Source organism: Ochotona curzoniae, unplaced genomic scaffold (assembly GCF_017591425.1).
Source record: "Ochotona curzoniae isolate NIBS_2020 unplaced genomic scaffold, NIBS_Ocur_1.0 contig_4714, whole genome shotgun sequence".
Classification (NCBI taxonomy): domain Eukaryota; kingdom Metazoa; phylum Chordata; class Mammalia; order Lagomorpha; family Ochotonidae; genus Ochotona; species Ochotona curzoniae.
This window is the reverse complement of record NW_024466365.1, coordinates 2,546-27,429: the sequence shown is the minus strand read 5'-3', so window position 1 is coordinate 27,429 and position 24,884 is coordinate 2,546. Positions and strand designations below refer to the sequence as shown.

General features: G+C 42.5%; 1 protein-coding gene across 1 annotated transcript in view; it reads right to left on the bottom strand.

Moving 5' to 3' along the window:
* LOC121161203 (beta-galactosidase-1-like protein 3) overlaps positions 1–23,914 on the bottom strand; it is a 49,062-nt gene extending 25,148 nt beyond the window's left edge. Inside the window, exons 1-8 of the mRNA XM_040987514.1 lie at positions 23,730–23,914; positions 23,334–23,546; positions 15,606–15,674; positions 14,918–15,013; positions 13,213–13,321; positions 10,775–10,867; positions 6,874–6,955; positions 5,899–5,963 (exon numbers count right to left, since the gene is read on the bottom strand). Coding sequence (XP_040843448.1) covers positions 5,899–5,963; positions 6,874–6,955; positions 10,775–10,867; positions 13,213–13,321; positions 14,918–15,013; positions 15,606–15,674; positions 23,334–23,546; positions 23,730–23,914 — 912 coding nt within the window. The remainder of the gene's footprint in view (positions 1–5,898; positions 5,964–6,873; positions 6,956–10,774; positions 10,868–13,212; positions 13,322–14,917; positions 15,014–15,605; positions 15,675–23,333; positions 23,547–23,729) is intronic.
* Positions 23,915–24,884: the final 970 nt, after the last annotated feature.

The window sequence follows — 24,884 nt, the reverse complement described above, 5'->3', positions numbered from 1 at the left end:
AGAGTAGATTAAAATCATGTGTTTACAAACACTGTTGAAGAAAGGGAAGAGAGGGCGGGGTTGGGAGTGGAGCAGGAAAACAAGGGAAACGTGATTATTTTCTTGCAGCTCTACCTGTGGGACACGTGAACTCTGTCCTCTTTACATTAATAAAAATAAAATGAAAATGATGTGTGAATATGCATGTATGTTCTATGTAAAGATTCATTATTCTGTCAAAAAAGTGAAATTCTGACACTTGCAATAAAATGAATGAGACTGGAAATAATTATGCTGATTAGAATAAAAAGACACAATGTGGTTCTATCATATCATGTTCAGAAAAATAAAACAGAATGAATGTTATTCATTGAAAAGTACAAACTACTGAAATTCATTGAAGAAGATATACCCAGGAGTATTCTGAATGTTCTAGCAACAAATGAAATTCTGTTTAAACTTAATGTAAAACCTAGTATACTTTCAATACCCTATGTTATTCCAAAATGGGTTGAGAGAGCAGAGAAATCTTCCACCTTCTGAGAATATGTAAGGAAGACATTAAGTGTAACCTATCAAGAATATAACAGGTAACTTACAGACAACAGACTCAAATCAGCATTAGACATTAGCAAAACTATAAAGACATACAGGGGGAATCAAGAGTGATCCTGACAACCTCTTAACAGGAGGTCAAATGCAGAGAGGGGGTACCCCACAGTGGAGCAGGTGGACAGAAGGAGGCTTCTATCCCAACCCTGGAGACTCACAGATCCTCACCTAGGACTATCAGTATGGGCACCAAGGGCTATATCCCAAAAGCCAAAGAGACCACTGGGAATTGGACTGCCCTTGTAGGCCAAAAACTCTGAGGTCATCCACTCCTATTTGGATCTCCCACATGGGATGAAAGATGCTCAGATCCTTCCTCACAGGATGTAATGTCATCGGAAAAATAGCCAGGAGCCCTGAGCGGTCCTCAGAAACAAGATCAGTAAGCTTCCTTCAGGAGGCAGGAGTGGAGCTTTCTCTGGTCCTTCCTTAGTTCCAACTTTGGATCCCCTACCCTCTCTTGCAATGACTATCAGAGTCACTCTGGAACCACCCCCACAAAAAATTAAAATTAAAATTTGATTAGATAGAGACCAATAAGGAAAGCTTACAACCAGACAGGAAACAGTCAGCTTGGACTCACATACACCTTACTAGCTTGGACACAAAGATTAGTTATTCCTCATTAAGGTACTGAAGATTTCTTTGCACACAACTCCTCAATTGTTGACATATGCCTACTTAGAGTTATAAGTTGGTTTAGAATATCCTAAAATTGTCCAGATAAGTTCAGTGGCCTCTTGGGGAGACCTTCTATGGTCTGAAGATAGGTCTAACAGAGTAAAGATCCGGTCAGTTAAAAGCCCCAACAAGGCCTCAGTATGCTAGGCATGTGTTTACAAGCAATGAATCTCAACTGAACTTGAACTATGGTTATGCAACAAGGTGGAGGAATCCACCATGGGGGGAGGGGTATGGGAGGGGTGGGGGGAATCCCCAGCGCCTATAAAACTGTACTACATAATACAATGTAAGCAACAATAATAATAAAAAAAAAGAAAATAAGCATATTGAAAGGGAGTTGAAATATAGATGCTTGAGTTCCTATGTACAAAAAGGGCAGGGTTACAGATACTAGAGGGAAAGTAGAGGATTTTTTTTTTTTGCTGTTTTAATTTTGCCTTCTTAAGAAGAAAGGCAAAATTTACTTTATCGGTTGGAGCACCTCTTCTATCATTTGACATTCTGAAGAGATATGATTTCTATCAATTAATCTGTATTGCAGTTGATAATAAGTTTTACCTATGGTTTGCTTAAGTTTCAGAGGATAATTCAGTCTGTTTTCACCTATTTATGTAACGCTTTCTTCAGCTACTCAGGTCCAAGGGTTTAGTAAAGGGAAACATTTCAGGATTGTGTTTTCAAGCATTTAAGAAGAGAAGATCAAGAATGCCAATATGCTTCTTTCTGTGATGTCTGGGGCATATTGTTGTCTAAGCTCCATTCAGAAGGTCTAGAAACAAGAGTCCTTTGTAGAAAGTATATTCACATGGAATAAGTGGAGAGAATCCTCCAAACAGACAAAAAAAGCCAAACAAATAAAACTCTCAAGCATTCAGTCTTATTAAACTATTTCATAAAAAGCAAAAAAAAAAAAAGAATATCCTAAAATTTGCCAAGTTCAGTAAAATTATGCTTCAATACTATAAACTGCTAAATATAAAAATGAAAATAGACACGAGACAGCCGAACAGTACCCTATAACCATTTTAAGGTGTGTAGCAGCCAGTTGTGTATAAATCAAAATTGAAATGTCCATGAAGTAGTCACAGGATATGGTTAAGAATTTGCATTTTTTTTAACATATTGGTCACTCAATACCATGTCAATTAACTCCGTAATGTTGTAAATTGTGTGGATGTTATGTTGTGGGTTTTAATTGATCGGGATGATATTCTGCCAGCTCTACTTTTAGACCAGAGATGGTCTCCCAAGGAAACTGTTGAATTTATCTGGACAATAAGATGCTGAACTCTATGCTTGGTACATGCTTGCAACGAAAGAATCATGACTGGATTTGAACTGTAATACTGCAACAAGGTGGAGGAATCCACCATGGGGGAAGGGCATGGGGAGGGGTTGGGGGAATCCCATAGCCTATGAAATTGTGTCATAAAACCAAATTAAATAAATGAAAAAAAATTGAAAGTGAAATTTCTATATGCTCCCCCAATACTATCAATTAATTTTATTATTATTATATTTGTTATTATGTAAAGTATTAATATGCTACATATTCATAAAATATTAACAATTCTATAAATCTCTTTCAGAAAATTAAAGAATAGTTTCACATTTATTTTATGAGGCCAGGATTTTCCAAATTCCAAAATTAAGTATTTTTCTCTTGTTAAGAAAAAGGCAAAGACCAATGCTCACGATGTGTGTGGAAGCCAAAATCACCCAAAAATAAAAATTGATTTCAAGAATATGTTCAAATAGAATATATGATAATTGAATAAGATTCATCCTGGGAATATGATACTGGTGTGACACTAAGACTCACTACATACGTGTAGTAACATACTAAATGAAAGATTACATGAGAAAGGCTACCTAATTTTCTATTTGTCTATTAATTTGTATGCATCACAAAGCAGGTCACAATACTCTCCTGTAAAGTCTATTTAAAAGGACATCAGGGACACACATTCAGGGCTAGAGTAGGCAGTGGGGGGAAAGTTGGGAGAGAGATGTTTCTACTCTCACTTTGTATCCATGGAGAGACAGAGGTGTCCGTCTTTGTTGCCTGACTTCTTGTGAATCTGGGAAGGGCAGGGTTACATACCACCCACAGCGGACAGGGGAAAGGGCTGCTACATAGGCCAAAAGTAGGGCTTCCGTTTCCTGACTGGTCTTGATACCTAACTGACCCATTTAACTCCCCCTCAGAGATTTCTGACCATTATTCTTTAGGTTTTATACAAACTGGGTTTTCTTTTTATTTATTTATTTATTTATTTTTTGGTACACTTCTGTAGGTTCTGGGATTTCCCCTCTCTTCTCCAGATCTCTACCCTTAACTGATTTCCCTTAGATTATTACAGTAGTATAAGTCCTTGATAAATAGTCAGAAGTCCATCATTCTGCTATTTAAATGTATCCTGGCATTATAGATATGGACAATGCAAGAGAGTCCAGCATCCTGTTGTCAAGATATATTGAACAGTTTCACTGTGAGTCCATCTTTGAATTGGGATGAGAGATGCACACTTCATTGTATCTTCACATCTGGGTGTGATAGTTTGATTTATAGAGTTCCTCTAGAGGATTATATGTTAATGCATGTTTACCTATATATCTATTGATCTTGTATTTCACATGAAGATTGCCCAATATCAAAGAGAATATATGCAATTCTTTGTGACTGTGAAGACTGTGGTTTCAACTCTTCTTCAGGTGATTAAAGGTATGGGTCTTATAAGTGGCAGGTTTGGAAATCTCAGCAAATGGGTCCATCTAATTTGTGCCTAGTCCCACATGACACAGGTCCAACCACAGAACCCTGCCCCACCAGGCCAGGCAACTATATTGGTCTGTGTGTTTCCAGCCTTGAACCCATTTGAGGGATCCCAGCCAGCCCACATAGCACAGTTCTAGCCCCAGGTACAAGCTCCAAGCCCCCTCCTTGCTGGGCTATTAGTCACCTTGCCCCAGCTTTAATAGATAAATGGGGGGAAAAAATCAAAGTGAACAAGTCAAAAGGAACATCATAAGGATAGGCAGCAGGACCAGTTGGTAGCTGCATTCCATGGTGATCTGCTCTCAAAAGCACACTACAAGGCCATTCTGACTCAGATGTGGAAGGCACAGGCAGTGACAACATAGCAGCCATGACTGAAACTGTTTCTGAAAGATCCTATCAACTCTGCTAAAAACTAGGTCAAACTGTCCCAAGCAACAGCTAACCTGGACAGGGCTGCTGCTAAGATTTCTATAAACCACCCCACCCAATATTTGGACAGGCCCTTGCCAAAGACATAAAGTCATAGGAGGAGAGGAGCAAAGTGAAGATCTAGTCTGATAACCCACTAAGAGTGAATTTTGGTCTTTTGACTAGCACTCTCAACTTTCTAACAGAATGTGGCCTCATGATGTGTAAGGAAAAGGTCCAATGAGGTAGCAGAAAGTTAACTATTTAGAGATCATTCTCACTTTGGGGGAACAGAGATTAGCTTCAGAAAGAATACGGGTCATACAATATCTGAGCCAACAACCTTGTGATTTTTCATGCATCTCTCTAACAAACAGGATAAATGGGAAAAAGAACAAGCCAGAACAGGGACTCCTCAATTGGAAAAACAAAGCAAAGCACAACTTTCACCAAGTGGAAGGTTGCCATTAATAGTGCAAGCACAGTGGGATTTCTAAACCTGGTCTTTCAAAAAAGCAGACTGTAGGCATGCTAATGACTGTCCAAAGGTGGAGGAGGGGAGGGAGACAGCAAACCTCATGCAGAATGTTGGTTTAGAGTCGAACTGTATAGGCATAAAAAAGAATTCACTGCTTCTTAGATGAGGCCAGGCAACTCCAGGACCAGACTGAACAGGGTAGGACTGCCGGGTCTAATATATTGGGTCATGGAAATCGTGTTTGTCCTCTCTCATTAATACCATATCTTTCACATTCTTACTTTTCCCCTTTGGAATATGTATTTTGAATACACTTGTTTGTCTCTAACAGAGCATAGGGCATTCAGCCACAGGTTATGAGACAAGGCTTCCAGCCAATCCTTTGTAACCAGACATCTGGACCATGCAAGACAATTTTTTCCATAATCTCCCTCAAATAGGACACAGAATAAGAATACTCAAGTACAACGTCATAGGCTAGCATGAGGACAATAGGCAAGATGGTCCTTCACCAATGCTACTTCCTTCACTTAATGGATTAATTCTCTTGTCATAGGACTTCTAAGTAGCAAGGTAGACTGGGTAAACAGCAGTTTATGTGTGTGGATAGAGTCAAAGGAAATGGGAATGCTATGTGCTAGAATGAGGAAAACATGCAGAAGCAAGTATACTCAGTAATTACATATCCTACCTATCTCATTCCACAATTAGGCTTTACCTCAAATAAGCCCATTCTCTTCCCACCATCCTTTGTAAACTGATCAATCCAGAAGTGGAATTTCCTCATTTCCCAAAAGGAAAACACACTCCCAACATGGTAGTGCACATTAGACGCACAGGATGGAGAGCTGCAATATTCCTGCCAAACATCTTGTTTTCACTGCATGTACTGAGCAGGGCCAGGGGCATGGCTTATGACAACAAAAACACACAACTATCCTTTGAAGTAACTTACCTGCACAAGTTGAAGCTGATCAAAGGAATTGTCATTAATTTCTTTCAGATTGACAGTGGCTAATGCTGTAGAAAGAATAAAAAGATCTGTTGGGTCATTGTTGAAAGTGTCATCCAGGAATGGGTGTCAGACAGCCTACACACAGGAGAATTTGGAGGCATGCTGAATAAGAAATATGAGATACTACTTTCAATTCACTTTAAAGCCTTTGTAAACATTTTTCTTCCCTGACCACCAGTAGGGGCCATTCACTTTCCTGAAAAGGTGAATAGAATAGAAGCATACTAAGTACAGAGAAACCGGCCAGGACAATGCCACTGACTTGAATATATCTCAGAATTACGTGCAGGTCTCTTTTTGTCAGTTTCAGCACACATTCTAGTGTGCTACGTCATTGCAGGGAGGAACCACTAAAAGACAAACAGCCACTGGCTGCAACAGCTGGTCTTTGATAAACGTTCCCTGATAGATGCTCCTGACTCACCTGTTTGCTCAGAGAGATCACTCCCCTCATTTTTGTCACCTTCCAATAATGTGCTGAACAGTCCTCTTACTTCATTTCCTAGGATGTACTGAATACATTATCAAGCTACAGACCCAAGGCATGGTCTCTGCCAGGCAGTGTTCCTTATACACCTATTTTTGTCTCTCTGCTGTCTTAATGGGGGATAGTCAGGATGATAAACATGCCCAGAGCTTATCAGAAAAATAAACATGGAACATGGAAAAAAAACAGACTAATCATAAAGAATTCTGTTGTGCTCTGTTAAAGATGATGACAGCAGTAAAAAGCCATAGCACCGGGCAATAGTGAGCTCTCAGCTGCATGCTGGATCTTCAGGTATCATAATCTCTGGCACCCATTTCAATTGGCATATGAAAGAGAGGCATTGGAGAGCCACATGGATTGTTCAAGTCTCACATCACCTGGATAAAAGGCTCATTTCTCCCTTCACATAACACTATAACTTGTACCTCCTTCGGTTGCGCCTTTTAGCACTTGATTTTCATCATCAGAGGTCAAGAGCAGCTCCACAATCCCTCTTTTCACTAGAGCCTGTTGAGAAAATTGAACAAAATTAGCTCCTGTCCCTTGTTTCCACAGGAGAAAAATGCAAATCAATTGAGAAATGACACATCTGGATTCAGGTGGGCCGATGTGAGCTAGAGAATTTGGAGTGTGGCTATTATGACTTGCTGAACTCAACCAGTTAGTTAAAACCCAAGACACAATTTTGTGTTACTAAGAGGATGAAACTTGAATCCAATTATGGTGTCCATGTGGCGGGCCCAGTGACAGACTCTAAGACCATTGGTGATATATTCTTGGACGATAGCTCTTGGACGGAGCTGTTTCATGTAGTGGCAGGAGTTACTCCAGACACTCTGCTTCCCAGCATGCCATGTGATCATCCCTCTACATGTTCTCTGCTATGCCACTTTGAGTCTTCTCCAAATGACTGCACCAAAAAGGCCCTCCAATCTATGAAATTCTAACATCACGTGACAAAAGAAAACTCCTTATTTCATAAGTAGCTTATCTCAGGTATTTCATTATGGTACTACAAAACTGACTAATACAGAAAAACTGATATTTAAGGACATTAAGGGATCATTAATACAACGAATACTTGAAATAAAGAGACAGCTTTGGAGTAAGTGACCTGGCAGACATCAGAATATTATTGGACTTTAAAACTAGAAAAATTCTAGAATATTATTGTCAGAATATTTTGAGGGTTGCTGGTGAAGGCTTCAAGGACAAGTGATCTAGAACAGAGTCAGCCTTTCTCAAAGATTGGCTAAGCTGTCATGACCAGAATGCTGAGAGAAAGCCCTTGTGAGGTTTCAGATGGTGATCAGAGTTACATTAGGAACTGAACTAAAAACTTTCCTTTCCCTAGAACAGAACCTATCTGTTTGCTCTCACTTCTGATATCTTGTGGGAGGCTGAACTTAGAAATGACACTCTAGTGTTCTGGGAGAAAGAGAATTCAAGCAGCAAGGTACTCAGGCTGCACCATTAGCTTTATGTAGCTCTCAGTAAAAACTGCACTGAGAATTAGAAGCAATAATGAGCGGAATGGATATACTTAAATTTTACTGTGCAAAGTAGAGAAGGGTCATAGGAAATGCCTTGATAGAGAAATTAGCAGGAAACAATATCCTAATAAATAATTGAGAAAAAGAGTACAAAGGCATTTAGGAGACCCTGGAGCCAGCCCTTCCCATCACAGCGTCACTAGAAGTCAAGAAGTACAAATTTGTTTCAAAGATCTTTCCTGGAGAGATTCTTTCAGGAAAGAGTCCTAATGCATTCTTCTACCCCAGGGCAAGCTCCAGATTCTCCTTTGCCAGCAAAGTGCTCTGTGTCTGTGGCAGTCCTGCTTCCAGCACATACAGACATAACTTGGGCAGGAAGACTTTAACATCACTTGCACAATACTGCTTTTGCAGGCATGCAGAATGCAAAGGAACAAGGTCATGATACTTCTGCCAAGATCCAAAACGAAATACTGGAAAACCAGGCAGAATCATGCTATTGGATTGGAGCTTCCGCAAGGAGCCTCCGATGGAGAAATATCTAATGAAGCTTTAGTAGTAAGCCTAATGCGAGCACCTCAGGAAAGTAAGCCAACTAGCAGCATATGCCCACTGAGAAAAGTTGTATGCATCAACTTTCATCTTCAGAGGGTGACCATGCCAAACAGCAATAAAGCGACAGAGGCATAGAATCCTCCACTCTTGTTTTAAGAGATGTCTCAGACCCCTCAAGAGGTTGCGCAGAGACCAGTTACAATGACAGAACCACTACCAAGAAACACAACCAGGACAATGCCAACCATAAATGAGATCTCTACTAGGAAAGCAGTTTGTGGACTCTCAATTGCAAGACTTCAAAGGGTAATAACTAAAGTATAGGGTTTAACCAAAAAAGGTATTAAGGGCAGTTTTCAAAGTCATTGAGCCCTCTTCTACTACAATGTCCCCCTTTAACATTTAATGCTTGCCCTCAGGGGTTTTAGTCTTGTTTTGATCCAGTTAATCCTCTCTATTTCCCTGCTATCAGTATTTGGAATAGAATGTGTGCCTTGTGCTCGTCCCGCATTGTATTTTGTAATTTGGACTTTTGGACTTTCAGCTGAAGATGTGTAACTTGAGTTTCAGTATAAATAAATGTTGGGATGAGTTTGAGATTATGAAATTACTGGAGAGGAAATGATTGCATGCTGTACGTAAGAACATAGAGTTTGGGGGAGCTAGAGGTAAAATAATAAGACTTGGGTAAATTCTGTATCTTGTGCCCATAAATTAAGTCAATTCATAAATTCATGGCACTGAAAGCTTAGACTCTTAATCCAAGTCTGGTGTCCAGTTAATGGGACTAGTAGGAGGTCCACAGGTGACTAGAGAAAGCAGTTGCTGTGAGAAGGTAGATTATAATCTCCTGAGATGTACTGGGCCACTCTCCACTTCATGGTTCTTATGAGCACTTCCTCTGCTCATGTTCCACTATTGCAATTTACTGGCCTCCTTAGACAACTAGACAAATTGGACATGCCTATCTTGGACTGTGCCTTCCAAAACCATTAGTTAACATAAACCTCCTTGTACCAGATGTAGGTTGCCTTGGGTGTTTTGTTACAGTACTGAACTTGACTGATACAATAGCTATCTGCAAGCTAAGCATTGGGAGAATTACAGCATCTGTCAAACCCAGTGTTTTTTCCTACCCAAACAGCAGCTGAGCATGGGCTCTGACACTGCACAATCAAACCCTCCAGGAGAAAAAATAAGAATTTGTCAGAAAACAAAAGGGGGATATAACTCAAAGAAATAAATAAAATATGGGAGCTATTTTGTGCTTGAGGACACAGACTGAAGCCATGGGTTCTAAGAAGGAATAATGATCAGTGTTACAAACATTGGCTCCTGACTGAACCCTGTGAAATGAATATTACAACTGTGGAAGAAGGAGTTAAAAATCAGCTTTTCTGAGAGTATAGGAAATAGATAGACGGTGAGGGTTTCAACTTTCTTCTTAATGTATCTCATCTATTCTTCTAGCTGTGCCTAATTGTGTCTGGAAATATAGTCAAGTGGAAATTTCAATGTAACAAAAAATAATAATAGTCCAATTGATTTGACTAAGGCATTTAGCAGTCCCTGAGACAAGTGTGAGTGAGGAATTCCTCACAGACCTTATCCAGTTCCACAACTGTTGGTCAGGGACCAAATCTATGGAGTCCCACAGTGTGCTTGCCCACCTCTTCTTGCCCAGTTGATGATTCCCCAGATCTTTCATCTTATGCAAAGAGCTAATCACAACAGCAGTCTAGTATGTCAGGCCAGATTGTGTGGTCTCCTCATCTTGATCAATACCTCAAGTATAGAACAGAACCTAATCAGCACTCGATATGGTCATTCAAGGACAGGGGGGGACCTGCACTATCAGATAAGACAACAAGGTGTCCTTCAGGTAATTTCTGAGCTGAGAAGTCCTTCAAAGGAGGAGAAAACAAATCTGAAGATGAAATATTCATAATACCATGAAACTTCAAACTACTATACTAGACATCACCATCATGCCACTGAAACACTATTAACTATAAATGTACATTCACTAATATCTAAATTTAATTTTAAAAACATGGGTCACAGGGATGTGGATATAGACAATAAACAAAAAGCAGTAATATACAAAGAATGTCCTTAGTTATCAATTCATAAAGAAATTCAATTTGATCTTAGATATCTTGGTAATGCACAATGCCTCACACAGTGTTCTCTATGTAGGAAATCAGAAATCAGTGCGGGACAAAGACAGATTGAGGAAGTATGCATGTAAGTGTGGATATACAGCAAGTGTTCTTACCTGGTAAAGGTAAGGCATATAACGCCTATCCTTATTATATGAGCCATATTCATTCTCTACTTGAAATGCAATGACAGGGCCTCCAGAGAGATACTGAAAGACAAGCACAAGAGAATTAAAGAAGGAAGCTACCAGGAACAAATGCTGAAGTGTCGAGAGTCCCTGGAGAAGATAGCACAGCTTGTCTGAAGGGTTGGAGTCCAAGTCCTTTGGAGTCTGGTATCTCTTTCGATCCAAATAATAAGATATATGTAAGAGCCCTGCTGTCCCTACGATGGCCAAGATAAGAGCTACCACAGGCTCCCTCTGTTTCTAACTTGACTATGACACTTGACTACGAAGTCTCAGACCCACAATCACTTACTTCTTGCCCATTCTGCCCACACTCCCACCTGTAACAATTTCATTATAAACCAGATTTCCCAGTGTTGCCAACAGCCTGCCAGTCCTCTGGTAGTGCAATTTAAAGGTGGAGGTTTAGGAATGAACTAAGATTACTTGAAGTTAAGGAGGCAATCATCCCTAATGATCTGAGCAGATGATAGAACCATACTCTGGGACTTCTTCATAACTAAGAACCAAATAAACTACCATTATCTATCAACTATCTCAAAATGTTTATTCTTTTATTTAAGATGAAACAGCGAGGGCCTGAAGCAATGACTCAAGTGGCTCATCCTCCCCTTGTAAGCACTGAGATCCCATACTGGTGCCAGTTTGTGTTGTGACTACTCCCCCAGCTCCCTGTTTTTGGCCTGGGAAAGCAATAGAAGATGGCCCAAAACATTGAGGCCTAGCACCCATGTGGGAAACCCAGAAGAAGCTCCTAGGTTCAAATAGGCTCAGGTCTGGCCATTGTGGTCGGTGGGGGAATGAATCAGCAGATGGAAGAACTTTCTCTCTGTTTCCCTCTTTCTGTAAATCTGTCCCTCCAAGAAAAATAAATAAAGCTTTAAAAAAAAAAGATCCAAGAGTGAAACAGTGGTTTCATACTTTGAAAAATTCTATGCAAAAGAGTAAAAGCAAAGGCAATCAAAACTCAATCCAAACTCAGTCTCTGTTTCAATTTCCTGGATTGCAATATAACCAAAGAAGCTGGAAGCAGACAATGTGTGGAAACCAGAAGAGACTTCCCAAATTCCTGCTTTCTCTTTGGATGATGTTATGATTTCATGCCGGGTCCCACTGCTCCTGTCTGCTTAAGTCCTTGGCAGTTTCTCTCCCTCATGCGCCTTTGACCTCTCCTTCCATTTCAGTGACCTCCACCATTAAGGACATTTATCCAGGATCTTCACATCACACGGCAATATGGTCAAGTTGTCTAGGATGTGTCGCATGGTTTTCTCACTCCATCTTCCTAAGAAAGCCATAAGTTCTCTGCATTCATATTATGCTTTCTCACATTCTAGCTGCTTTTCAAGCTGTGTTAGTAAAACCTTCACCCAGTCTCACTAACATTGAAGGCTTATGCTAAAGCACAATTCCAGTTCATTGGATTTATCCACGTAGAGTCCTTACACTGCGAGCATATCTCTACCTTTTTGGACTCTGAAGACACTGGCAGCAAAGTATACTGTCAAGAACAAAAGACTGATCTCTTTATTCCCAATATACAACCCAGAAAATCCCATTGTCCATAACAAAGATGCTAACCACAGAGGGGCTGTGCTTTTTCAGGCAAGGGGATAGAGTGATGAAGGAATGAAAAGGAAATGAAAATGTTTTTAAATTCTCTATTATAAGTCACATTTGACTTCTCTTCCTTCTTCACCGCCCAAGCATGGTGGGCTTCCTGTCTCTATGCCCCTCGTTCCATTTCTTCCCATTTATTACTTCTCCTTTATTGATACTCAGCACCAACACATCTGCTTAGCTAATGGCCTGCTTAGCCTCCAGGTCTCCATGGAAAACATGCCATGGAATTCCTTACCAGCCCAAAACTTTGTTCCATGCCCTACCTACCAGTAGAAGCCCTAGTCTGATCCATTCAAACATTATGTCTTTAATGCAGTGTCCATTGACATAGGTCTATAACTTGACTCTGTTTACAAGCAATTTGCTCTACAATTTCCTAAGCAAGTTGGCTGTCTGCTCCAAACAGCTCTGTGCCTTTGGTTCAAATGAGAAGGGAGCCTTGATTTTTTTCCCAACCACTCTTTGCTGTCATGCAAGAATATTTGCAAAATTTGCATTAACTGTAAAACAGCAAAGCTGACATAATAGCAGAGACAGGTTAGATATATGCCAGCACATTAGTAAATTCCAAGCATCCACCAGGATCCAGGATAATCCCTGGTATAATTCCATAAGCCCCAGTGAAATGGAGGTGAAAGAAGTCCTCACTGATGGTGCGGAGTCTGAAGGTCCAGAAACGTCAGGCAGAACAAAACATGTTCATTTCGTGGAGTGATGGGAAGATGGAAAACACAAAATCTTACCTGAAGAGGAATCATTCGTGGAACCAGATGATCAAAATACCTGTCAACTGCGTCAATAAAGCCTTTTTCAGTTGTCCTCAGTTGGGGCTTGGGATCTCGCAGTAGACGGCTGTGGGGAGGAAGGACAGGTTCAATGAAGAGATAGGAAGGTAGGATAAAGTATGGGGCCACTGAGCACAACTTCTATGCCCTCCTAAAAGCCGCTTTCATCAGCTTTCACCTCTACACATCCAGCTCCTACTTAGAGCCCTGATGTGCCAGGGAATCCTGCCAAGATCTGCTCCAGTTCTTGGACCACTCCCACTCTGGTGGGATTTACAAGCAAACATCACCTGCATCCCCAAAGCACCTTACAACCTACAAGAGTTTTCAGATCCGAATGGCCAGTCTAAGGGACTGAGCCTGCCTGGTTTTATGAATTTTTTGTTTTCAATGAATTGACAACTCATCTCCACTCTTTTGAGTCCTTAAGAACAGTTTCCTGAACACAGCATCTGTTCCTTGTGGATAGGGTCACATTGCCCCTAAGACCTATGTGCAGGATGGGAGCTAAAAGTACACGGTCTCTTCCCCTGCTGGCCGCTGAGGTCCCCAGATGATCAGCAAAGGAAATGGTCAATTCTCTAAAATTCTACTTAAGGCCCAGGCTTTTCATTTTTTTTTAAGATTTATTTATTTATTGGAAAGTCAGATATACAGAGACGAGAGACAGAGAGGAAGATCTTCTGTCTGATGATTCACTCCCCAAGTAAGCGCAACCGCAAGGACTGCACCGATCCAAAGCCTGGAGCCAGGAACTTCTTCCGGGTCTCCTACACGGGTGCAGGGTCCCAAAGCTTTGGGCTGTCCTCCATTGCTTTCCCATGCCACAAGTAGGAAGCTGGATGGGGAGTGGAGCTGCCAGGATTAAAACCGGCGCCCATATGGGATCCCGGTGCATTCAAGGTGAGGACTTTAGCCACTAGGCCACACTGCAGGGCCCCAGGCTTATCATTTTCTTAAGCTGGAGTAGAGAATGAGTTGATCATGGGGGAAAAAAAAGGTCCTCCATATGAATATAAGAAAAGTGCTCATCTGGAAACACATTAGGACAGAAACCAGGAATCTTATCAGATGGCAGAGATAAGAGAATAGATTCTTGATTCTCTCCCAAAACTCACCTCTGTGTCAACAGCCAACATCTAAAATGAGTAAATTAGATGCAGGAAGTGAAAATGAAAGGAATTAGTCAAGTTTCATAGCTTCAGGAAGTAGCAAAAACATAAGAGAAAGACTAGTAAAATGAGACCTTCTTTGCAGGCCCAAACTTTGCATTTCCATTATTTATTTATTTATCTATCTATTTATTTATTTATTAATACTGCATGGGAAGAGAGAAAGGTCATAGCTCCTTCCTGTGGGAAGGGATAGGGACAGTACCCCTCCTACTCTTCTCAGTTCTCCTTAGTCCCTGACAAAGCCACAGGAGTAGGAACAAGACATTTCCACTACTGTTCTGTACAATAGGAGTGACTACGGAACCATCCCATGACCATAGCTCTCAGGTGGCAGAAAAAAAGGGAAAACAAGTAAATCCCAGGATCCAATGCCAGACACACACACTCAGGCAATGGAGTTGCTCTCATCACAACTAGGTTTAAATTTTACTTTTGACAAATTAATGTAGTTTACTAAACCACAGCTCTGGTGTCAGAACTCAGCTTACCTGGGCAAGCCTCCAAGGTCAACCTCAGCGCAGATGTAGGGGCCTGGACGCAGGATCACCCACAGCCCAATCTTCCCTGCTGTCATCACAAAGGCTCTGGAAAGATAAAACCCTTCAGCACTGGGCTTGAGTCCAGAGCAAAGGCTGGGTGGATGGGAGCATGAGTGCCCTGCATGTTACAGGAGAGGTCTGTCTCGTTCCCACTTTCTCACCACCAGAGACAACAAAATGAAGGAAGTCTCGGCTATACCCCTAGCATATCAGGGTGTCCCTACACCAAGTCACAAGAATTGTAAGCTATCTAGCTTACTCTGGAACTTATCTCTCCAACTGCCAGTCTTATGACCACCCATTAACCCTTCTGGGAGTCTGAAGGATGTCAGACAGTTAAAACAGAGTTACAACAGTGAATCCATCTGTCCCATCCTAAGTTGCTGAGTCTTACTGCAGTGGTAGGTCCCTCTCCCCAGGCTGTGGTGCAGACAGTAGCCTTCCATCTGCATATACAACCCAGGTGGGTCATATCTGTGGAGGAGAAACTCTTACATGGTGCTGAGGAGAGGCTTGAGCCCTATACCTCATAGATTTTCACAGGAGACATAGCAACCTGCCTCATTTTCCCTGTGTAGGCATCTCTCTGCCTCTTCCCTGCATCCCCAGACAAGCTCACAGCAGCAACATCACATACTCTAGGTCCAGATTCCCAGAAAAGTCAAATTTGCCGCCTTCTGGCTCGTGGAGATTCCAAGGAATGTACCTGAAAGACATAAGAGAGAAGCAGCATAAGATTCTTCGTTCTCTTCTCCAAACTGTTAAGTTGTTACAAGAATGTAGAAACCCACAAGCAGCTGAGGAGGAAGCACAAGGGACCACTTCCACTCAGAGACACCAGTTTGGACATATATTTGTGTACCTATTAATGTTCAGAACAGAATCAAGATGAGAGAAAAGTGTCTCTTGTTAGTATAACTTCCCCAAAACACATTGAATGAAGCAGGTGTCAAAATCACCTATGTCTCTCTTCACCCAGATCTATATTGTGCAACTTTCCAGGGTCACTTCCTGCTGAAGAGAGAAGGAACTGAAGCTCAATGCCAGGACCACTGTCACTGCACTTAGAGTCATAACCTGGCTTCCAGGCTCATCCTTGCAGAGCATTTGAACCCCACATTGCCAAGTTTTGTCCACTACCCCTCCATCAACCAGAAAGCAGAACAAGGCTTCTGCTGCTGCTGCAGAGAGGACAAAAGAAGGAATCTGGGACCTTATCTTGGAATCAAGAGCCTGGCCAACTGCTGCTCTGAGCCCCCACACTGGATCAAGCTCATAGACCTCCAAGCCCAGACCAATGCCTACAAAATGACCCTCCAGACTTGCCATGGGGTTAGACAGAGACTTGTGCTTGGTGGTACGGGCTCAGTTTTGCACATGCCACTACAAGCATCAAATTGGCCTGCCATGAATACCAGTGACTAATGGGACCCAGATGTGACTCAACACGGTAACAATCTGAGCAGCTAGAGGGATGCCTTCATTCCAACCACATATGGCACCATGCTTGACCATGGAAGCCTTCCAAGCTTGCTCTGTTTTACTCCTACCAGCAGGGCAAAATCTGAGGTAACTATGAGAGCTTGGAGCACTAGCCCAACAGCTATGTTTGCTCACTACATGAGCAAGAGGGAGTAACCTTAATTTCTGGAAGCAAACACTAAAAGCAGTCAATTAAAAGATCCACATCATTGTCAGGAGCCGTGTACTATAGCCACACTGAAGCCATTTTGAATATAGAACTATGGGCCAGTGGAAAATCCCTGGCTGGCTAGATGCTTGGGAAAGAAGTTATGAAACTAATCACATGCTTAGCTTCAATTGTTTCTAGCAACTGTTTTAGAATGTGATTTATGCTGTACCTGCCGACATCTTGTTGCTGATTACCTATGCTATTGTTGATATGTTGGTTACTATGGTTGATATGGTGGCTGCTCAAGAACAATCGGTCTGGAGACTATGGTTTTCTCCTTTCCTCCCTGAGCCTTAGTTACTGAAGAATATAAAAACCCTTAATTAAAATCAATAAACTGACAGCTTGATCAGACATCCTGTCTTGCTGTCCATTCTTCGTGTCTCTTGTCCCCCAATCTCTCCTAGGTGGTTGCGACCCCCGTTGATTGTCCTGCTGGACGAGACACATCATCATTCCAACCACAAGGAGTGGCCTGAATTCATTCTAACTTTCTTGTTGCCGCTGGAAAGCACCCAGTGGACACAGGTTGGAATCTACCTGTATTCTACCTCTCTGGACTCACAGCGTCCGGAGCAAACCAACTTGTATACCTTGTAGTCCCCCTGTAAGAGTCCTCTAGCCCTCATATTATGGCTATTGATATTAAAAGCACAGCACCCATTGAAATCTAACAGGATATAAGGACATATCCATCTGTGTCACACAGTACTACTACTAATGTAATCGGTGCCACACATGCCAGCATCACTCAGGCTTCCCAGTAGGACAAGGTAGCAGTCAAATTTCTTTCTTCAGCATCAATAATAAGGCCCAGGCTATCACATTTGCCAGGGACAGACATCAAACTCTCTTTGGATCAATATACCATACAATTTGAGCCAAATAAAGACCTACAAGAAAATACTTATTCTTCTCAAAGCTATACTTCCATCCCTCCAAACTGCAACAGAGTAGACAATTGTGCATCTTAAAGACACAGTTGACAAGGATGAGAGTAAAAGAAATTATTCAGAAACTACATTCGCAGGTTCACTGAAAACCCAGCAGAAGCAACAAGACAAGTGCACTTCAGCTAAACCATAAACTATTTTTTCAATACGGTCTATGCTATCAGGCCTGGCCCAGTGGCCCAGTGGCTAAATCCTGGCCTTACATGTACAGGATCCTATACAGGCACCCATTCATGTTCTGGCTGCTCCACTTCCCATCCAGCTCACTGCATGTGGCCTGGGAAAGCAGTAGAGAATGACACAAAGCCTTGGTACCCTGCACTCATATGGAAGACTGAGAAGAAGCTCCTGGCTCCTGGCTACTGACTCCAGATCAGCTCAGATTCAACACTGCAGTTACTTGGGGAGTGAACCAGCAGACAGAAAACCTTTCTGTTTCCCCTTCTCTCTGTAGATCTGCCTCTCCAGTAGGAATGAATAAATCTTTAAAAAAAAAAAAAACCTGTGTGTATTGACTACATGAAATTTGTTCCCCTTATGTAAGTAAAATATTTTAAATGAAGAGGAGTAAAACTAAAATCCCTATCTTTTATCATAAATATGAGTAAACTCAAAATGGATTGAAATCTAAATCTAAGGTACTAAATTTTGAAATCTTTACAAGGCAGAGAACGTATTAAATTGGAATGCAAAGGGAGTCCATGATATGACTCCAAAAGCACAGGGAACAAAGGTGAAAACAGACACACAGAATTTCCTGGAATAAAAGTCCTTGTACAGGAAAAAAAAAGGAGAGCGAGAACAAGATAGAGGAATTACAGAGTGAGTGGAAAGCTTTTAGAACTATACATCTAACAAGGAGTTAATAACCAAACTATCTACGGATATCAACCAAGTATTAAAGGAATAAATAATCCAATTTAAAACTGAATAGGGGTCAGGGTCGTGATATAATGGGTTAAGTCACCGCCTGCAGCACCAGCACTGAAAATGGGCCCCTACTGGAGTCCTGGCTACTCTACTTCTCCTCTAGCTGTCCACAGATGTACTTGGGAAAGCAGCAGCACATGACCCAAATGTTTAGGTCCTTGCCAGCTACAAGAGTGACCTGGATGAATTTCTAGGCTTGTGGCCTCAACCTGGTGTGGCCTTTGCCTTTGTGACCCTTTGGGGTGTGAAATAGTAACTGAAATATCTCTCCTTGTGTCTCCCTTCCTTGGAACCAGCCTTTCAAATAAATAAATACTTTTAAATGCACACTAAATAGGGATGTTTTTCAAAGGAAGATGCATAGCAGGTCAACAGGTTAACACAAACAATGTCAAGGAGATCAAAACAATGTCAAGGAGACAATGACAACCAAAACAATGTCAAGGAGATCAAAAACGTACATAAAAAAGTACAAATTCCAAATAGACAAAATATGAACAAGCAATTTTAAAAATAATTAATAATGTCAGAAAATACATGAAAAGGACTCAATATCATTTTCATATGAAAGGGGAGTGAGCCAGCACATGAAAGATTCTCTTTATTCGGTAACTTTGATTTTCAGATGAATGAGTGAATTTTTTTTTAAGATTTTTTTTTTTTTGGAAAGGCAGATGTACAGAGAGGAGGAGAGACAGAGAGGAAGATGTTCCATCTGATGGTTCACTCCCCAGGAGACCACAATGGCTGGAACTAAGCCAATCCAAAGCCAGCAGTCAGGAAGCTCCTCCAGGTCTCCCACGCACGTGCAGGGTCCCAAAGCTTTGGGCAGTCCTCACCTGTTTCCAAGGCCACAAGCAGGGAGCTGGATGCAAAGTGGAGCTGCCGGGTTTAGAACCAGCGCCCATATGGGATCCCGGCTGGGAAGGGAGTGGTGGAGCAACAGAATGAGCCTGGATAACAGGTACAAATCCACAGATCCAAGGAACATCCTATTTCAGATCACAGTGGGAAGAGGATGGACTGCAATGAACTTTTATGGAGAAGTATAAGAGAGGAACTTAACGTCTCTAAATATAAAGAAATGGTAAACAGATGAAAAGGCTAATTACTATGACATGCTCACCACACACTGCATAAGTGTTTTGACTTACATTGTACCCCATAAAGATGTGCAAGTATTAAATGTTGGTTTTTTTTGGAATAGGAAGCTCTTATGGGAAGTAAGAAAATATGATTTCATCAACATCAGAGGCACAAAATATAATTTAAAAGTAAATGTAATAGCAATTCTCAATAAAACTCGTTTCTTAAGATTAAATTACTTGCTTTGTGCCTGAGTCAGCAGTCACAGTGCTGCCTTTCTCTTTCAAGCAGCTCCCTCAGTGCCTAGACAGGGCCTTCCAGGCATGTCCTCCTCTGCAGAAAGGAACTTGGTCAGCAGGGGAAAAGCAGAGCGCATTCAGAAAGAAGCAGCTCATTCTGGATTCCTGGGTCCTGAAGGACCACAGATCAGCAGAGTAAATAAGGGAGAATCATTGTGATGATTTCGTCCAAAAACTTTTATACAGAAAGGAATACCTACAACAGCTAATGTGGAATTCATCCAGGAACACAATATTGACTTAAACAGGCATTAACACAATTAACACAACTGCACCTGTGCACATTTATATTCCTCTTGGCATGTTGCTAATACTTCTCTGTTCTTTCTATTCAATGTGACAAGTTTGAGAGTTCCTGCTGTGAATAAATCCCATGGTTTGAACATGAAGCTTTTCCAATTGTAGGTGGCAAAAATCTTTAGAAACATATATCCTGTGTCATAAAATGTTCTTACAATGAAAGTGTAGCATTGCCAGCATGGTTTCAAGAAAATGTTTATTATATAAGGAAAAAGTGATTTTGGCATTCCACAGGTATAGTCCCAAGAAGACAACTTCACATCCCTTACTCTCCTGTCCCCCCAATTCTCCTCTCTCCACCCCCTCCCCAGTTTTGCTAAAATGTGATTTTAATACACTCTACAATTACAGGCTTAATTTGCCACAAATATTGATTTTGAGCAAGTACAAAGACCCCTGTTCCACAGTAGTAAAAATGAGGGCTAAACGGTCATGTCCCCAAGTAAATGTCTCATGGTGTGGACAGTAATCTTCAGACTCCACCTAAAGAGGCTGCATTCCCATGAGGAAGCTGTCCCAAGCCCCCTGGCTGTAAGCAAGTTTTCTGCTCTTGAAAGCTCTGGGCATTTGTCAGTGCGACCTGAGAAGAACATCTTGTCCTCTCTGGGACAGAGTTTTCTCATTGTAAAAAAAAAAAAAAATCTTTCTCAACAAGGGTTTGCAAAAAGCAAACCATAAATTAATATTTTCCAAGTCTCAGAGCATGCCTGGCTATGTGTAAGTAGTAGGTAAGTGATCACTGAACAACCGAAATTGTTTCTATTACTTTGCAGTGGTGAATACATCAGAAAGAGCATCTGAATTCTGGCAATGGCAAAACCCATCTACTGAAGGGAACTTCCCTGCCATCTTGTGCCATTATGGGCAACTATTGTCATGAAGGAAATCACACATCATGATACAGGTGTCTTTCCCAAGGCTTAGCAGCTTCAGCTTTCAATACATGTTTAATAATTCTAGTCTTGGAATCTTTTATTTCTGGGCTCAGCACAATATCCTAATGGCTAAAGTCCTTGCCTTGAACGTACCAGGATCCCATATGGATGCTGGTTCTAATCCCAGCAGCTCCACTTCCCAACCAGCTCCCAGCTTGTGGTCTGAGAAAACAGTTGAGGATGGCCCAAAGCCTTGGGATCCTGCACCTGCATGGGAGACCCAGAAAAGGCTCCTGGCTCCTGGCTTCAGATTGGCTCAGCTCCAGCCATTGTGGCCACTTGGGGAGTGAACCATTGGACAGAAGATCTTCTCTCTCTCTCCTCCTCTCTGTATAAATAAAAATAAATAAATCTTCTAAAAAAAGATTTTTCTGATGGCTAGTATGTTAGTAACAGAGCTTCACTACTCATAACTTCTTTTCGTTGTGTCTGGTATGTATCTGTCTCCTCATCCATGCACATGCAGCAGCCCATGTCCGTCCTAATTTCAGTCTCACATAGTTGGGCCACACTGTACAGATGTGGATTTTTGTTTCTAACTCCACACAGCTGGGCTGCATTGTGAAGCAGACATCCAGTACTCTCCTACGTGAGGCTCCTGAACCCCCAGCACCCCATTTCTTCTGCAAGTGGGAATTGCACTGCTCATGTCTCAGAACAGTTAGGAAAGCAACATGATGTGTGAATATACTTGCAACATGCCTGAGAACCAGCCTGCCCCTCCTTCACAGCTCATCAGCTCTGTCAACTATGGCAACTAACACATCGATCCCCATGACAGGCCCTGGTTCCCCCTTGTTTTGGCCACACACTCATATGTGCCAGGAACACACTAGTTTGAATGCCTGGCATGGTGACAGAAATTTACAGAAACCATAGAAAGTTTCCCTCCCCTTGTGCCACCATGATAACCCTTATGAAGCAACTGGTACAGTCAGGGACACTGGGGACATGATGTGATGGTAAGAAAGGCAGAGGCTGGGCAAATGGCCAAGCCTGCCAAACCCTTCATACATTCAGTTACCACAGATCTCACTCCCTATAGGCCCTGCTTCTCCACTGAAGCTAAATTGCCCTCTGCTTTTTAAAGTTCTCTTTCTGATACTGCTGTCAATAGTTTACATGGCCCTTTGAGCAAATAAAAACTGTTTCATCAAAATTTATTCATCTGTAACAGTGTGTTCATCTGTAGGCAAACCTAGAGAAGACAAGGAAATTTCACAAAACTCGAGGAAAGCAACGTTAAAGTAGGAGTTTGTTTTAGTGCAAAGAATGTTGAAACCCATGCACAAGGGAAAGGGACTCAAAAAGTTTATAGAAGATAACTATTCTGAAAACCTATACAGGGCTTTCTTGAAGCTTTTCTTTCAATGTAAAGTTAACTTTGGGGCCCAGCTCAATGACTTAGTGGGTGAACCCTCTCCTTGAACAAGCCGGGATCCCGTATGGGTGTCGGTTTGTGTCCTGGCTGCTCCACTTTCCATCCAGCTCCCTGCCTGTAGCCTGGAAAATCAGTGCAGGAAGGCACAAAGCCTTGGGACACTGCACCCTCATGGGAGACCCAAAAGAAGTTCCTGGCTCCTGGCTTTTGGCTTTGGATCACTTCAGCTCTGGAAAGTGAGCTAGTGGAAGGAAGATCTTTCTGTCTCTCCTTCTCTCTGTAAATCTGACTTTCCAACAAAAATAAGTAAATCCTTATTTTAAAATAGATGTTTAATTTGTTTTCCACACACTTGATGGAGAACCACACACTAGATGTCATTAAACTAAATGCACCTAAGGGAACTAAGAACTCATTTTACAGAGAAATTCCTAAGGAAATCACTTACACTGCAAAAGATCAGGCAATGCACATACTGGAAGAAAACTGTGCATGAATTCCAATCTTTTTTGCATCAAAACTATAGATCTTTTATTTTTTTCAGTTTTACACAATCCTATTGTATTACCCCTATTTATCTCTTATTCCCTCTCCCCAAAATCTTTAATCATAGAGGAAACATAAATGACAATTGAGTGCCTGAGCATGCCAGACACCAGCAGGAAGCCTAGGCGGAAGGAAGGTCCTCACTCTGGGTCCCAAGCAGAGTCAAGGCTCAGAGTCAGGTTGCAGCTCCAGGTGCGAGCTCCCCAAGGGTCCCGAGATGAGGGGGCTGGGGCTGTACTCACGTGGTGACAGTGTTGAAGCCACAGGCCTTCAGCTTCAGCAAGCGATCCCTCCAGTACTCTCTTGGAACCCGGAAGTAGTGGATGGAGCCACCAAAGATACAGAACTTGTGGCCATCCAGGGTGAAGTATGCGTTACCCATTCTTGGGTTTTCAAAGCCAAGGCCCACAGATCGGTTCTTCAGGTCCAGGGGGGTCAAATGAGACCAGTTATGTCTGCAGAGGGGATGAAAGGGGAGGTCAGAAAGGGACCAAAAATGGGAAAGAGTGGAGACTACTGAGCCCGCAGAGAAAGGTGGTTCTGCTGAACAGGACACGATTTGCACCTGCCTGTGCACATCATTTTCTCTAGGAAGAGACAGCATACTGCCTCTCGCCCTGCCCCACCTCCATGCAAACCTGGCAGGAGTGGCAGGTGATGATGTTGTTGTTTGGGACGGACGATTCCCTCTCAGTTTCGAGCGGGGAGCAAGTCCTGATGAGATAAGTGGCAGGAAAATGATGGCCAAGATTCTTCTCCAGGAGAACCACAGGCTGTCAAGAGATAGAGACACAGGAACAGGGAGCTTATCAGCCTCCTCCATAGAATTCCTATCCTGCTCTGCAGAGAAGGGAGTCATAAATTGACCCTTTGATGAAAAGTACTGTCTTAGGGGACATTAACAAAGGAGGCTGGGCTCCACCTACTCCATAAGGCATCCCATTCCCAGGATGTTCCCCAGTTTTCTTCCATCTGAACCTGAGCTTCAGTATATCCTAGAGCATGATGGAGCTGGACATCTGCAGAAGATCCGGATCTGACAGAGGAGGAGAGGCCCTGTGCATCCCCTCAGGGTCAGTAGGGCACATTGTCCTGAGGAGGAGCCTGGATTTCTTCCACCACGCACTGGAGGAACTCTCAGCACAGCGGGGCCCAAAGTCTACAGAAGAGCTGGCTCACAGACATGAGGAGCCAACTCCAGCAGGACTGAGGGCCCCCAGAATGTGTCCAAAGTCTCACACAATGAAGACGAATTCCCACCCGCAGAACCTGAGGATAGTTAGGAAGCACCCAGGAGAGCACACAGGGACCAAAAGGATCCAGGTGGGACAGGAGGCAGGGCAGCACCTGCCAGGGCCCCTGGAGGAGTCTGTTACCTGAAGATGGACCAACTGCTCATGGTGCTGAGACCAACGCAGCACGCAGCTCCAGCTCCTGTTCAGCAATCTCAAACTCAGCACCGGAATCCAGATTCCACAGGGCAGGCTCACCAGTGTACTCTGTAGAGAGAGAAACGCTTGAGCAAAAGCTGAGGGCACGTCTTTGAAACCAGCCAGCAGCAACGCCACAGCCTGTCAGCACCCTCCACTGTGCAGAGTCTGAGATCTGGGAACCTCCTGTGGCCCCAAGCGGGAGCTTTCCAGCTGCGGACCTACCCAGCACGGAGCTCCAGACTGTGTGCTCTCAGTCAGGATGGAGGTGCCCTTCAGCCCTGGGAACCTTGCGTTATCAGTTCCAGTCATGCACTGTGGAAGTGCATGGCCAGCAGGCAGGGAACACGTGGATGAGTGGGA